Consider the following 15,466-nt stretch of genomic DNA (forward strand, 5'->3'; position numbering starts at 1 on the left):
TAATTAAAAAAAAGTTTACAACCTGGTCATGTCAGAAAATAATCATTACAAAAATTTAAAAACAAAAAACTCACCTCTTTTTCTGGCAGAGTGCCTGGAGAGGGGCGAGGAAGCAGGTGTTGAACCAGAGGAAAGATGCTGTGAGTGATTGGATGACTGAAAGGATGAATGGTGGGAGTGACTGCAATCTGTGCTTTTTTCATAAGGTGACCTCCTCATCAGTTCTTCAAAGTGATTATTCACACTAACAAAGAGTGCAGAAAGAAATCGTGAGCATTGGACTTCTATCAAGAGCATATCTCCATTCTGAGTTCTGTTAACTCAAAATTTACAGAAATACATAACACAATCAGACACAACACCCCACTTCCTCACACATGACAACAGTAATATGTTGTCTTCTACTATAATACATGGAAATATGGATAACATGATAAGGATTCTATTTATCAAGTCAAAGCTTTGTGAGGACACACGGATGACCAGTTTTAAATCAGTTTCAGGGTCTTTGATACGACACATACAAAAACAAAGCAAGGAAACAAAAGTGATCCTGAAAGTTGGTCTTTACTCTAAAAAGGAGGACAAATGTTTGTATCTGAGAGTGCTGGAGAAACCATCTGTGTGACATGAATGCCACCCAGTGGTGACTTTGAAGACGTCTTCAGTTACCTGGGGGAATTGGAGCTTCTCTTTATTTGCCCACTGGCTTTGCTGCTATGTGACGATACAAAGTCATCTTCATAGACTGCTGCGTCTCCAGGTCCATTTCCAGAGGCCGCAGAATGGGCGGAGGGAGAATTCCTCTCCACATTTCTATCACTCACTAAAGAACAAGTTGGAGACAGAACACACACGTCCTTATCTAAACTGACCGCTAGTGTTTTGCATACATATGACCACTGTGGTTTTCATATTAAATGCATCATGTGAAGCTATTATATGCATAGTCACACGTGAACTCACCTTTAACGTGGCTGTGATGGTTTTTAGTGAAGATGTTGATTACGCTCAGAGGGCTTCCTTTGTTCAGCTCTTCCCAAACTGCTTTGTCCTGGTCCTGCTGTGCAAAGGATAAGCTGAGGCCTGAGCATTTCTCTGCTTCCCGCTGGAACTCCATCAGTCGCTGGTAATCCTTTCTTTGACGTGCACAGTAGTCCGCCGCTTCCAGGCGATCTGCTGGTCTAGGTACATAATTATATCTAGAGGGGTGAGGAGGACTTTGCTCATCCTCAGAAAAACTCCCTTCACTCAGAAGAGGACCCTCACTAATAGATCCACCACTCGAATCATGGAGATCTGTCCTGTTCTCCCCCTCGTCCATAATTTGTTTCCTTTCTGATATTTTATTCATTCTTGATTCCTTCTCCAAGCCATTGACTAGCTCCCCCCTTTCTTGTGTGTAACTGTTAAAGATGGGATCGATTACATCAACGGAAGTCTGTTTACCATTCTTCAACTTCTGCTCCCTGAAGGAATGCAGACTGCCTGCTCCTGGAAGAGCTGTGCCATTGTATGAACTATAATTTGTGGTAGTCAAAATCTTCTGGATCCTCAGAGCCATGTTATCTTTTTCTGTGTCACGTGCTGCCGTTCCTGCCCATCCATCGACAAGAACAGAGGGCCTAGGCACTAAAACAGTATCCATATCCATTGATGTTGCATTACCGTAGTTGATGCCTTCCCCAGCAAGCTTCCGTGCCTCACTTTCTATGCGGTTAGAGAGGGATGCAGCTGTGGCCTTGATGGCTTCGATGCGGGACATTTTGGACCGGGACCTGCCGGAAGGGGCTGTGGCTGGTCGCAGGGTTTTCATGCCGTTACTAGCAGCCACTTCTGCCTCTATTCTTAAGAGTTGAGAGAAGAGACGGTCATCGTCCGATCCTTGAGCAGTGCTGCTGGGTCCAGTCAAAGGTCTAGCAGGTGGGTACAAACGTTCTTGATGAGGCAAAGGGGCAACTCCAAGATCAAGATCAACCCTGTGACAAAAAAACCTTTATTTAAAATGTAAGAAGACAAAAGAAGACTAAACACATCTAAGTGCAACACCCTTGGTAGGTAAGGTAAGCAAACGGTAAAACTTCCACAGACAGTAGTTATGGTTTCAAAGAGTCCCCCACTTCATGTTTTTAACGCAGCATCCCAAACAATCATCCTGTACTTTGGTGGTAAGAGATGTAAAAAACTGATAGCAGCCTATGAGGCTATTGATTTCCAGTCACTTATCGCAGATGTTCTTTATCGTGCACTATTTTTGTTTGTTCCTGTAATAAAACACTCGTGGGTTGTTGCATGCGATGCTCATAAAACCAAACATCTGGATTTTTTTCAAAAGCCAGATGATTTTCTAGTTATCAAACAAAGATCATTTCAAGAAGACAGAGGACTGTGTGTACCGGCAGGCTGTTGTTGTCTATTTGTGTTGAATGTACTGAGCTTGTTACTTGTGACAGAGGTAAACACAGTTTTGTACTTGGGTATGAGCATGAAAGTACCTAGTTAATGGAGGTGGTGGATGATCATTCAAAGACCTGTCACTGCTTGATGGGCTCTGGGGTGCCTCTAGTCGTTTGTTCTCTTTGTCCGACTCTCCCGAGGGCTGGTACATCGGTCTCTGTAAAAGAATACATCAACAACACTTATTTTCGTTTTATTTTTCCACTACATAAGTGATCATATCTTTGTTTTTGCAGTTTCCATGTTTGTATAAATGACATTACCATGTTTTTGTGACCATACTTACCAGCTGAGTAGAAGGAATAGCAGGGAGTGTCTGCATGGCCCCTTCGCCCAGCTGGGCCTCCTCCATCAGCAGTTTGTTGTAGGTCTCTTGTAGTCGCTTTTGTACAGGGGCCACGGGAGTCTCAGTGGGGATTGCCACAGTTCTAGCAACCTCTCTTTGCTTCCTGTAGAGCTCCTGCAGTCTCTGGTGTCTCCTCTCCGATTCCTCCCTCATCGCCTTCTTCTCGTCCGCCTGACGCCTTTTTCTCTCTTCTTGTTGCCGGGCAATGTACTGGCGTACTGTATCTGCATCATAGTGCCTTTTCTTGTGCTTTGCGTCAGTTATGTTGGTAGTTTCTGGACGATGGACGGGGCTGGCACTGCGACAAACTCTCGATGAGCTGTTTGCTGCCGCAGTAGTTCCCCAAGTAGAGACGGGCGTCCTTGTTCGTGACCCTGAGCCCCCTCTCCTACCCCGGGACCTTTTTCGGGCCCTCTCGTCCTGCTCAGCTGCTTTGCACTCCAGCTGAAGGTCATCCAGTATTCCCTGGATGTCTGCTGACAACAGGTCTGAGCTTAACCCTCCTGGAACCTTGTACTGAGGGATAGATGTTGGTGTGAGGTGGCTTTGTGATTGTCCCTGAAATCCACTGCACGGCCGCTCTGTGCTGTTTGGACGTGATCGTCGCTTTGATTCTGAGCGTAGATCTGAGCGGTGGCGGGAATCTGGTGAATATTTCCAGAAAAGCAGATATATCAGTAATTCATTCACGATGTAAACAATGACGCACACTAAAACAATGTGTGTTGTTAAATGACTTCAACCAAGAAAGACTCCTGTTTAATAAGTGTAATATCAACTTGACCTTCTATGCCAATAAAATGAAATATTTCATGATAAATATCAATAAAAACAGGTTCATCCCAGCTTGAAAAATGAGAGATCCTCCAACATGTGACTACAGCTGATTAAAAAATTCCTAAGCTGAAGCATCAGACATACGCATAAGCATAATAAATGAGGCTTAGGGGAAGGCATGCTATGGCAACTCTAATCTGGGCCAAATCGAAGATTCCCATGTCGTATATAATCCAGACTTTTTTTTGTTAACACTCCCCTGCCATCCCCATGGTACATGCTGCATGCACTTGGGTCAGCCTCTGGAAATCAGGTCATGTCTTGTGCATCCAACCAGAAAAGCCAGTCAATTTCTATTCCTTCTGGTCAGTGGTGGCCAGTACAGACACAGCGAGCAAAGACAGAGTGAGGTGTGGCTTTATGTAAGTGTACTGCAAGTGTGCAGCAGAAGCTATGGACTTTATTTAATGATATTCCTTTGGCAGGCTCGGTTTTCTGCATTGCTGTCAGATGTTCCAGACAAATGAAACTATACGTCTTTGAATTTTCTTATAATATTTTCAAACTACTTTATCACAGATAATAGCATCGAGAAATGTCCATGTATTTCAGGAGTTAAAAGGCTTAAAGCGGCATAGTTAACACAGGCAGATTTAAGTCAACTGAAAACAGTACATTTTTTTTTAATGAGGAGGTGCGAGAGGGTTAAAAACCTATTTTACACTTCAGTTATTCTACAAGCAACTGAGTAAAGTCACACTGACACGCTGTGGGTGAGTCTTTAATGCTTAATAGACTTCTAATGATCTTTTCTGTCTCTATGCTATTCAATTTAACTTCTTTACTGTTAGGTGAGAGCTTGCTGTTCTCACCTGTTCGGCTCAATAAGTCAGCCGCATGTGGACTGTCCTCCTCTCTGGGCAGCTGAGGAACTGGACCTAGTACCATCTTCACCAGCTTCTGGCCCTCTCGCCATGATGCAGGGCTGATCGCTGCAAAGTAACAAAGTTCACACGTGAGACTGTGTGCTGCTATACTGAGTATAGTTGCTCTTGGCCTCATGAAACATAAGCATCTATATATCCATCACCAGAATAGACACACAGCTAAGAGAATGAAAGACAAGCAGCAATCTGACTTTCCTTTAGTGGGATTTAAATGATTATTCAATCAAATAGTATTACAATAAAAAAATAAATAAAAAAATGTAGGCAGTTGCTCTAAGTCTATTTTTCAAATCACTTAAGTTGCTGTGTGGAAGAGTCGATGCACCAAAGGAACAATGAGTGCAGAATACTGATTTTGCAGTACAACCAAATCCCAAAATGGATATTGTCCTCCTTGGCTTTAGTGACACAGCAGGTACAACACTCTCAGCACAAAAGCAATGTCCCTCTATCTGAAATCTCTAGAGCACCCTCCACCCTGAATTCTCGTGAAGAGCAGTTCCCGGTAATGAAGCTGCACTTCTGCTCACCCAGCAGCTGTTTGTGCAGGGTGAAAGAGCACACTGAACCTGGCCACAGATCTAAGAGGGCTATTTATAGAGTCGTGAAGGAAAGAGAAGAAACCACGAGACCAAAGCGAGCTAGAACACAAGATAAAGATCTTTTACGGCTTTTAGGGTGTTTTTTTTTAACATCGTTTTCATTTTTGCCGTGGAAAAAAGAGGAACTACATGAAACAGGATGCCAGTTAGAGTCAAAAAGCTGAAGTTGGTGTCTTAACCTTTAGTAAGCTAATTCTGCACCAATAGCTGACAAATCAAAGGGCCATTACCTCAAAGCAAGGTTAGTGGGTTATCCATACCATAATGTAGAACACTTTTAATGAGGATAGATTAAGCTCAAACGGTGACCAATCAGATCTCTTAAAACAAGAAATCACACAAAAACCAAACATGTACACAGGAGTCTATTATAAAGAGACATAATGAACAGCAGACAGACAGGTATGTGACAGCTGAGACAAACTTGTCTGTCCCACCCTTTCAGTTTCGCGCTGACGAAAGAAAACTTCCTTCCAAACCAGTTCTCTGAAAATGTTGCTGCCTTTACATTCTTGATTCATTACAGCAGCTGAGAATAAGATTTTACCATGATAACTGTAAATTAAAAAAAACAAAAACAAAGTGGTACATCCTTTGTCACTACAAAAATAATCATTTAGCACTCTTTGAGCAGTAATAGGACACTTTGGTCAGGCAGACCTTAACATTACATTCTAATTATTGAAGATGGATAACAATCAGACACATTAAATGTGTACTTTTGATGGCAACTTATTGAAGGGGTGAAGCTCTGCGATGATCAGGTTTCGCCAGTGTGTGTGGGCACAATTCTACTATGCTGGTGTCTGTACGCTACTAGCTGGCCACAAACTGCATGTCACAAATGCTGGACATTTCTTGAGAGGTTCGAGTCTTAACACTGCACCAGCAGCCAGCAATACACTGCCATACACACACACACACACACACACACACACACACACACACACACACACACACACACACACACACACACACACACACACACGTTAGAGACAACTACAAAGATCAAAAGAACACACTAAATACTAAAGCACAAACACTTGCAGGATGTTTGGGCAGGCTGCTTGCACGTAAACAACACCAATTTAAAAAAACAGTAACATTACTCTGATTGTGTACATGCTAGCCAAAAGTTTAATATTTGAAAGCATCGAAATCACTACTCAACTGAAACTCAAGTGTGCTGGGTAAAGCAACAACAAGAACATCTATGAATACATACAGTGGGGAAAAAAAGTATTTAGTCAGCCACCGATTGTGCAAGTTCCCCCACTTAAAATGATGACAGAGGTCAGTAATTTGCACCAGAGGTACACTTCAACTGTGAGAGACAGAATGTGAAAAAAAAAATCCATGAATCCACATGGTAGGATTTGTAAAGAATTTATTTGTAAATTAGGGTGGAAAATAAGTATTTGGTCACCTCAAACAAGGAAAATCTCTGGCTCTCACAGACCTGTAACGTCTTCTGTAAGAAGCTTTTCTGTCCCCCACTCGTTACCTGTATGAATGGCACCTGTTTGAACTCATCTGTATAAAAGACACCTGTCCACAGCCTCAAACAGTCAGACTCCAAACGCCGCCATGGCCAAGACCAAAGAGCTTTGTGTATTGTAGACCTGCACCAGACTGGGAAGAGTGAATCTACAATAGGCAAGCAGCTTGGTGTGAAAAAATCAACTGTGGGAGCAATCATCAGAAAATGGAAGACATACAAGACCACTGATAATCTCCCTCGATCTGGGGCTCCACGCAAGATCTCATCCCGTGGGGTCAAAATGATCATGAGAACGGTGAGCAAAGATCCCAGAACCACACGGGGGGACCTGGTGAATGACCTGCAGAGAGCTGGGACCAAAGTAACAAAGGTCACCATCAGTAACACACTACAACGGCAGGGAATCAAATCCCGCAGTGCCAGACGTGTTCCGCTGCTGAAGCCAGTGCATGTCCAGGCCCGTCTGAAGTTTGCCAGAGAGCACATGGATGATACAGCAGAGGATTGGGAGAATGTCATGTGGTCAGATGAAACCAAAGTAGAACTTTTTGGTATAAACTCAACTCGTCGTGTTTGGAGGAAGAAGAATACTGAGTTGCATCCCAAGAACACCATACCTACTGTGAAGCATGGGGGTGGAAACATCATGCTATGGGGCTGTTTTTCTGCCAAGGGGACAGGACGACTGATCCGTGTTAAGGACAGAATGAATGGGGCCATGTATCGTGAGATTTTGAGCCAAAACCTCCTTCCATCAGTGAGAACTTTGAAGATGAAACGAGGCTGGGTCTTCCAACATGACAATGATCCAAAACACACCGCCCGGGCAACAAAGGAGTGGCTCCGTAAGAAGCATTTGAAAGTCCTGGAGTGGCCTAGCCAGTCTCCAGACCTCAACCCCATAGAAAATCTGTGGCGGGAGTTGAAAGTCCGTGTTGCTCGGCGACAGCCCCAAAACATCACTGCTCTCGAGAAGATCTGCATGGAGGAATGGGCCAAAATACCAGCTACTGTGTGTGCAAACCTGGTAAAGACCTATAGTAAACGTTTGACCTCTGTTATTGCCAACAAAGGTTATGTTACAAAGTATTGAGTTGTATTTTTGTTATTGACCAAATACTTATTTTCCACCCTGATTTACGAATAAATTCTTTACAAATCCTACCATGTGGATTCATGGATTTTTTTTTCACATTCTGTCTCTCACAGTTGAAGTGTACCTCTGGTGCAAATTACTGACCTCTGTCATCATTTTAGGTGGGGGAACTTGCACAATCGGTGGCTGACTAAATACTTTTTTGCCCCACTGTATACAAGGGAATAAAGGTACATAAGAAACGTTGTATATACTTAGAGTGCAGACAGGAAATGAGCAAAGCAAAGAAATGAGAAAGTACCACAGAGATGGTGCAACATTTGAGGCTCTTGGTTGGCAGCAAGTTCACTGACCCGTGACAAAATCCTGCCAGACTGTTCCACTTGCTTAGCTTTCCCACTGTCACTAATTAAAAATAGATCAGGGGGTGGGTTTGCCCACACATAAAAGAGGATTATTGTACCTGGTTTTGGATTTAGGTCAGAGGCAGGGGCAGCTCTGTGGACCTTCCTAATGGTTTTGGGAGGCCTCCTCTCTTTGGACCTGTCTGCTCTCTGTTCCCTCTGCTGTTGGTGCCTGTGTCTGGTGCTCTCTGAAGACATAAAACACATACAGAGTATAAGCTATAAAGCCAAACAGACGGGGACAATTCTAATATTTCAACATCTGGGATATTGTAAATCAAAGGCTGTGCATAAATCTAGATTTATGCATAATCCAAAAACATTTAAATTAACTACTGTTTTCAATAAATCTGTTGTGTTTCAAAGCTCAGACAAAAACATCATGACATGAAGAGTGTTTTGTGTTTACCAGCAAACTGCTTTGACAGGTCTCTGTAAAGTTCTCTGCTGAGGTTATGGAAGTCCTCTTCCTTCCAAACTTTCCCATCAGGAGTCCGGATCTTTGTCTCTGTACTGTTGAAACCTGTGAATAAAATGATGGTTTAAATAAAACACAGCATCATGTTCCCTGCCATACAACTCAAATCTGTCAGAAAGGTTGAAGATGATGAACCAATCCTACAGTGGAGATACCTTTGTATATGGGAGCAGGTGGTGCAGCTGCTACTTTGCGTATTTTGGCTGCCGGCTTGTTGCTTGTACCAGCATCATTAGTCTCAACAAATGTGGCTAAAGGCTGTTCCAGATTCCCCATCAGCTTCTCCCTCTCTGCAGCCTCCTCCAGATGTTGTCTCTGCCTTCGAATACGCTCTTTGAGTTTCTCCAGCTTGTTGTCGGGTTGATGTCGTCTTAGGTTTTCCAACCGCTGGGAAGCTGAACCAGGACTGGTGGATGGCGTGCTGTCCTCTTGTCGGAAAGAGCCTGGGGTGGAAGCAATACATGGGCTTGACTGTTGGCTATCCATGCCAACTTGTGCTTTGGGGCTGCTTTCCTTAGTCCTTATGCTATCCAGGGCTGGCTGGTCATTGAGGTAGCGCACCTCAGTGCTCTCCCGACCTGAGGAGCGTGTGCTGTCTAGGTCCTTGTCAGCCTCCTTGTCTATGGTGTGTTTCTGGTAGACCAGCTGGCTGGGCAGAGAATCTGAGCGGGGAGGAGAGGATGGGTACAAAGACGCTGGCACCAACTTCTGACTGTAGGCCTCTGGCTGAGAGGAAGGATGTGGTGGTGGGGTGGCCTCTCTGGACACAAATCAGATTACATGGGATCAAGAAGAGGATCAAGATTTACTTTTAATTCATTGCTCACCGAGTTTACAGAAGAACATACTTACTGGCGACCATGGGTTATAGAAGGCTGGAAAAATGGACTCTACCAAAATGTTTAATGATGAAAAAGTGAAAACCTTTGACCACACTAAAATAATGATTTGGATAAATTCATTTTTAGTAATAAATTTTAACACTACCCGCAGTGCACAATGAGATCGTATGTGATGCTTTCTACGTATCATGGACCATTAAGTACATAGCAAAAAAAACCAAGTCTGATCCATCTCCTTCCACTTCCCATACAATATTGATACCTACCAGTCAGTGTTAATACTTAATGAGTTAATGAATTAATCATTATAGATGTTGAAGGACCAGCATCAGGCTTGACTTAGTCAATGCTTTCCTAACACTGTAAAATAAAATGTAAAAGATATTTACATCCAGTTACTGGATGTAAATAAAGACACTGCTCTGACCTCAGTGTTAGAGTAACATCAGACTGCATACTGCTAATTTCTCCTTTTTCTGCTTGCACTGAGAGTACACTACACACACACACACAGCATTTCAAGTCAGGCTGACAAAGTGAACATTAACTGAGTTGACGACAGGTTATGTGACCGTAAGTGCAACAGAAGATTCCCAGTAACAGTTACATTGTACATAAACAGAAAAGGTGAGTAGGAAAACATCTTCGTGGGAAGTGTTACCGTAAGTCACCTGACCCCACTCTGCAGTGACGTAGAAAATTATTGCAAACATACAAAGAAAAAGCTGCTGGTCCCGCAGTTCAGTCTTTGCTGTTAGCATCTTCTATTCTATGCTGTTTCTCACACTAGTAACATACGAGTAACTTATGCACTGTATAGTACACACACACACACACACACACACACACACACACACACACACACACACACACACACACACACAATTAACTAGATACCATGTGCATCTCACAATATGTCACAACTCCTCAACCATTTTGGGCTAGAGAGAAAATTCAAATGGTTCCAGAAAGATGAGAATTATGTTATAATTTTATAGCCAAAAGCAGCCAGGCGGCTTTGTAAAGGGTAATCGAGGTTTCATGAATGCATTTTAGTTCATTATTCGTACCTGTACGAGGCCAGCGGTTCCCTGAATTCCACGCTGTTGTTTCTTCTGACATTTCTGTCCTGGGTGGTATTTCTCAAGGGGCTACGTGAGCTGCTCTTTTCTGGGCTCTGCTGACTTCGACCTCTGGGCTTTGAAGACTCTCTGATGTCATCAACTTGTCGTCCATCTATCATAGAGAGCAATCTTATTAAAAATCATTACAGAACTCACAAGTGACCTTGTATTCAGACTGTAGTATACCAAAATAAAAAAGGAAAACCCAATTAGCCATACTACAATTTACAAAGAACAAGTTTTATATCTTAGAATAACCCACCTCTGTGGTGGGCCCTAGAGGATTTCTTCTTGTTAGAGTCAATGACAGAGTCCAGGATAACTCCTGTTCCTGGAGCTGCTTGTATACGATTTTCTATGTGCCGCAACTACAAAGAGGAAATACCATTGTCAGACTGCGCACATACTGCAAATTCAATTCTGCTTCTACAAAAAAGACAGTGATTTAGGAAGAGCTTACAAAAAGCACAGTTTCAACAGAAAACCATTTCAGTTGTACTTACAGCAACTTTGGACTGAGCCAAACTTTTCCATGCAGCTGTCAGCTCTGTTAAAGTGTAACAGTGAAGATAAAATGTAAATTCCAAAACCCATATCACCCATTTAGGTTACAAAAAGTCAAATTAATTCGTATTTCAAAAAAACAAAAACACCAAAATTAAAAAGGAAATTCTTCTACACACCTGTGCCAACATTATGATCAGAAAGGTGCTGAGCAGAACTTTTAAGAGATGCCTCAGTCCTCCTGCTGCTCCTCATCTCTCCCACTCACCTGCAGTTAAACAAATTACCAAATATATTACTGTAAGTGAGATCCACACAAAAACCAAACCAAAAATGTTGACTGAAACCAAAACAAGGAACAAAGTACTAAAAACAACACTGAAACAAGTCAGTGACAGACAAATAATGATTTAAAAACATGAAGCACTACAGTTCGTACCCAACATATTAACAAGTTAAAATGCAAAGTAGTCATGGCTCGGCAGAGGTATGCAATTTGTCACACAGCAACAGCATAACTCTGCTACTCTGCCATTTAAAACTGGTTCTACAGCCTCACATTCCTAAAATGTAAGCACAACTCAGATATGTGATGTTTACTCAAAACACCTGTAATGCTAGTCACATGTCTGCTTTAATGGTAGGCACTGCATATATCAAGTCTGTTAGCCGTTTTATCCTGAGTAGGAAAAAGTCTTCCTCTACAGCATTAATGGTTGCCAATGTATTCAGATAATTACAGCACAGATCTGTGAGAGTCAAGTCTAGTCAGTGAGACACTTAAGGGTGTTTTGCACTAACATTTAACACTTGTTGAGTCATGAGGAATTCTTGAGAAGTCATGCCTTTGCCTCATAACAATCACGTGACACAGCCCTGGGGCGAGATAGGAAAAAAGAAGAAGAAAACTAAATCCACTCTTCTTCAGTGGCCCTCCCTGTTCTGTTATCAGAGCCATAAACAAATTACTGATAGGATACACTCGACTCTATTAAAAGACTGTTTTCTACCACAGACCGCTGTATTTGCTGTTGTGCGAATCCAAAACGCCACACAAAGAGCAGCTAAACTCTGAAACATTAAACTTTTTGTAAAGTTAGTAAATTCAGAAGGAAATGTCATTTTGCTGGGCTGTCACGTTCACTACGGAAATATGCTGACGTTGGCTGAGTTTAGAAAAACTGCACACCCCAGCATTTGTGAAACACTCTCTTTTTCTTTTACAAGTTTAACCCAAATAACAGGGGCATTACAACCAAAGTGAACTTATTCTGCCGATTACCTTAAATGTAAAACCCAGAGAGTTTAAAATATTACTGTATACCTGAATGATCCTGTATTCCTGTATAAGGGAACACACTGCTTTTAGACATTTGGGACTTCTAAAGTTTGAAAACGATAATATATTGAGACCCCAAACTTCCAACAGAGAAATCAAACTCTTTAGCAACATATCAATGGAGTAAAGGAGGATACTCTGTGAGAATTTAATGACAAAAACACTTTCACCGATAGACTGGAGGTGTTTCCACCACTAAAGCCGTGTAAAATCCAAGATGGCACATAACTTCTTCTAGTTAACCGATTGACGCGGCTTTCAGCAGCAGCGGCTCGGTGCTGCCGCAAACGGGAAGAAACTGTATTACAAAAACACTAACACCGACTTGACTGCTGCAATGCAGCTTCACACCACACGTGTCACTAGTGTGCAAAAGGTTACTTAACAGCACCTCAGTCGTTCAGCAAGGAGGAAATAATTGGCCATCTTCGACTTTACATGAGCTGTATTGACTTAAGCGTAAATCATCAGGACTCGATCTTAGTTGTGTTTTTGGTTTCTTTAGAGCCACCTGGAGTTGCATTTATGCCGCCGAATACGGCGCCGATAAGTTTACCTTACCTTCAAATAAAAATATCATCTAGTTGTAAAACGCTGAGTACCCAAAATAGACGAATTCAGACTGAGCGCATCCGGAGATACCCAAACGCTATCTGTAGTCAGTATTAACAGCACCCCTATTATTATCGATTCTGTTAAACATTAACTATGCGAAACAGGAAGTGATAGTAATGTTAAAAACCTTTAAACTGTTCTGTAAAAGAATATAGCTAACAGTATCCAGGAATTATTCGCTCAAGCAACGGGGCAACAAAACTAATCGTATATCTCGTATTGGGTGTTAACTTAGAACCCACGGTATTATGGATTTTACATAATTATTGTTTTTAATAATAACTATGTTAAGTTGTCCAATATACTCTGCGTGCGCTCAAAAATCACGTTTGTAACTCCATCCGACTTAAAGATGAGGTACCGCGTAATGTCTTCGGTCCAGTGAATAGTCGGAGCCCCAACTCGAAAGAGTGAATAATAACGCTAGCTAACTAGAAAATCATGATTGTACTTGGCTATTCCAGCTTTAGGAGAGTAATAATATGTACCTTCAGTGAAACGATCCGGTGCGTCTAGATGTCCGCATTTATGTCGATATCCTCATGATAAGAAAATCCAAAGTTCTCCGGGTGACTTCTTCAGTTTCGTTCAGCTGTATGTTTGCTAACGTTAGCATCAGCTAACGATGTGGAAAACCAGTGTCAGTTAGTTAACCAGTGTCATTAAGCCAGCAACCTTTTTCTACATTCACCCATCGCTTCAGAGTTAGTCCAGAGAACAACGTCTCCCGTGTTTCGCTGTGAGATTCCTTCAAAGAAATGTCGCCACCCGCCTCCGAGGTCGCCTTTCCCGGGTTACTATGATGATGTTTCTCAACAGTGAAACTGGAGTATCCAGGACGTGTAGGTAACTGAGACACCGAAATCTCGCGAGAATTCAAACCCGAGAAACACCGGTAAAAGCCCACCTCCGCTCCCATGGCAGCAGTAATAATAATAATAATAATAATAATGATTAGAAACATACCTGATATACTTGAAGTGTCTGAAACTTAATTTAATGAACCAGTTTGATTATATTAAATCATAAAGTCTAAAAAGCAGCTGTACAAAAACCCCCAGATTATTTCACAGAATAACGAAGAAAAACTAAAATCTGAAATGTATTTTCTAAAAATACTTAAAAAAATGAAATAAAAACACATCTGAGAATCGAAGGGCATTAAAACCAGAAAAGACTTCTTAACTCAAGTTATTTTTGCCTATGTGAAGCTGGACGACACTGCGTCAAGAGTTCAATGAACTTCACCAACATATCAAAGAAAATTATTTTTTTTACTTGTTCCAGAATTATGTGGTCAAAATGAGCAGCTGGAGAGAATGGAGACAGACTGTGGGAGGCAGCTGAGGCTAAATGTGTGTGTACAGATCAGACAGACTGCACACACAATAAAAGGGCCAGCGACTGTTTCAGGTACACAGCTCTACACGACGTATCCTAAGGTGTACTCAAAATGGTAAGATGTGTACCTAATAATTTAATCACAGTCAAAGCATGCTGGCAACACATTTCGAGGGTATATGTGTGTATTTTCTTTATTTCTGCTTTTAATGTGTACATTACATCAACACGCCAAATAAAGTTTTTATTTATTTATTTATTTATTCAGATTAAATTTAAAATAGCTATTTGTTGAAACGCAGTAAAATATTGTGCATTACTGTAGCAGGATGGGCAGAAATCTTTACAGTGAAGTCGGGTTAATCACTTTTTACTCATTGCCAGACAAAATAAGAGAAAAAGTCTTTGAAAGTTTTTGTAATTTGTAACAAATTTCCCACGCGTGGGACTAATAAAGGTTGTCTTATCTTATCTTATCTTACGTCGGATTACATCCTGCGAAACTAACCTCAAGCACTCAGTTTTATTGTGTTGATTCGCCTGTTTGCACAAGTGTGACAATAGATGTATTGAAAAGACCAGGTACTCCCTGAGGCTTCAATCTTGGCATATAGGCTACACCCATGAATATTTCAAAGCTTCCTGAACAGCTAGTCAAGCCGCACAGCACGGCAAGAAGGATAACGCTCAACATATGTGCGATTACTGCCCCCTTGCGGCTCGATTGTGTATTACACACAGATATAAACTGCTGGTTGCATGGCGTCACCGTGAATGCTCCACTTATTCAAGAAGTTACCTCAGCCCACTTACCTTACGTTCAGCTCATTTAATTCACTTTCCCCCCTCGATTGATTTTTATTGTAGGCCACTCAGACTTGGCGATTGGTCTCTATGACAACAAATGAAGTGCGCAGAGAAAACTGGACAGAATAGTTTGATGATCTGTTCCCGGTGTTAATAGGTGAGTCATAAATATAAAAAACTGTGCAGCAGAGATTGCCATGAAGGTAGAAATTCAGGTTTCCAGGTTATGGCTGCTTGTTAGACAAAACGGAAAGCAACAAGTAAGCAGCCGTGCTTAATAACAGAT

At 41.9% G+C, this 15,466-nt stretch overlaps 2 protein-coding genes across 4 annotated transcripts in view; one reads left to right on the forward strand and one right to left on the reverse strand.

Moving 5' to 3' along the window:
• The window catches only part of cep350 (centrosomal protein 350), a 34,073-nt gene extending 20,210 nt beyond the window's left edge, over nucleotides 1-13,863 (reverse strand). For both annotated transcript variants that reach the window (XM_004555092.5, XM_004555090.5), the window contains exons 1-14: nucleotides 13,521-13,863; nucleotides 11,258-11,346; nucleotides 11,078-11,121; nucleotides 10,837-10,942; nucleotides 10,521-10,686; nucleotides 8,764-9,368; nucleotides 8,540-8,653; nucleotides 8,190-8,318; nucleotides 4,453-4,572; nucleotides 2,744-3,447; nucleotides 2,496-2,614; nucleotides 967-1,979; nucleotides 673-826; nucleotides 75-244 (exon numbers count right to left, since the gene is read on the reverse strand). In XM_004555092.5, the coding sequence (XP_004555149.2) occupies nucleotides 75-244; nucleotides 673-826; nucleotides 967-1,979; nucleotides 2,496-2,614; nucleotides 2,744-3,447; nucleotides 4,453-4,572; nucleotides 8,190-8,318; nucleotides 8,540-8,653; nucleotides 8,764-9,368; nucleotides 10,521-10,686; nucleotides 10,837-10,942; nucleotides 11,078-11,121; nucleotides 11,258-11,333 (3,520 nt within the window). In that variant the 5' untranslated portion in view covers nucleotides 11,334-11,346; nucleotides 13,521-13,863. The remainder of the gene's footprint in view (nucleotides 1-74; nucleotides 245-672; nucleotides 827-966; nucleotides 1,980-2,495; nucleotides 2,615-2,743; nucleotides 3,448-4,452; nucleotides 4,573-8,189; nucleotides 8,319-8,539; nucleotides 8,654-8,763; nucleotides 9,369-10,520; nucleotides 10,687-10,836; nucleotides 10,943-11,077; nucleotides 11,122-11,257; nucleotides 11,347-13,520) is intronic.
• Nucleotides 13,864-14,293: 430 nt separating this feature from the next.
• The window catches only part of LOC143412398 (uncharacterized), a 44,959-nt gene continuing 43,786 nt past the window's right edge, over nucleotides 14,294-15,466 (forward strand). Inside the window, exon 1 of one of the 2 annotated variants that reach the window (XM_076880624.1) lies at nucleotides 14,294-14,445. The gene's annotated coding sequence lies outside the window, so the exon portion shown is untranslated. Of the gene's footprint in view, nucleotides 14,446-15,171; nucleotides 15,338-15,466 lie in introns of those variants that run through there. The other variant, XM_076880623.1, reaches the window with a different exon arrangement.

Source organism: Maylandia zebra, linkage group LG23 (genome assembly GCF_041146795.1).
Source record: "Maylandia zebra isolate NMK-2024a linkage group LG23, Mzebra_GT3a, whole genome shotgun sequence".
Taxonomy (NCBI): Eukaryota; Metazoa; Chordata; class Actinopteri; order Cichliformes; family Cichlidae; genus Maylandia; species Maylandia zebra.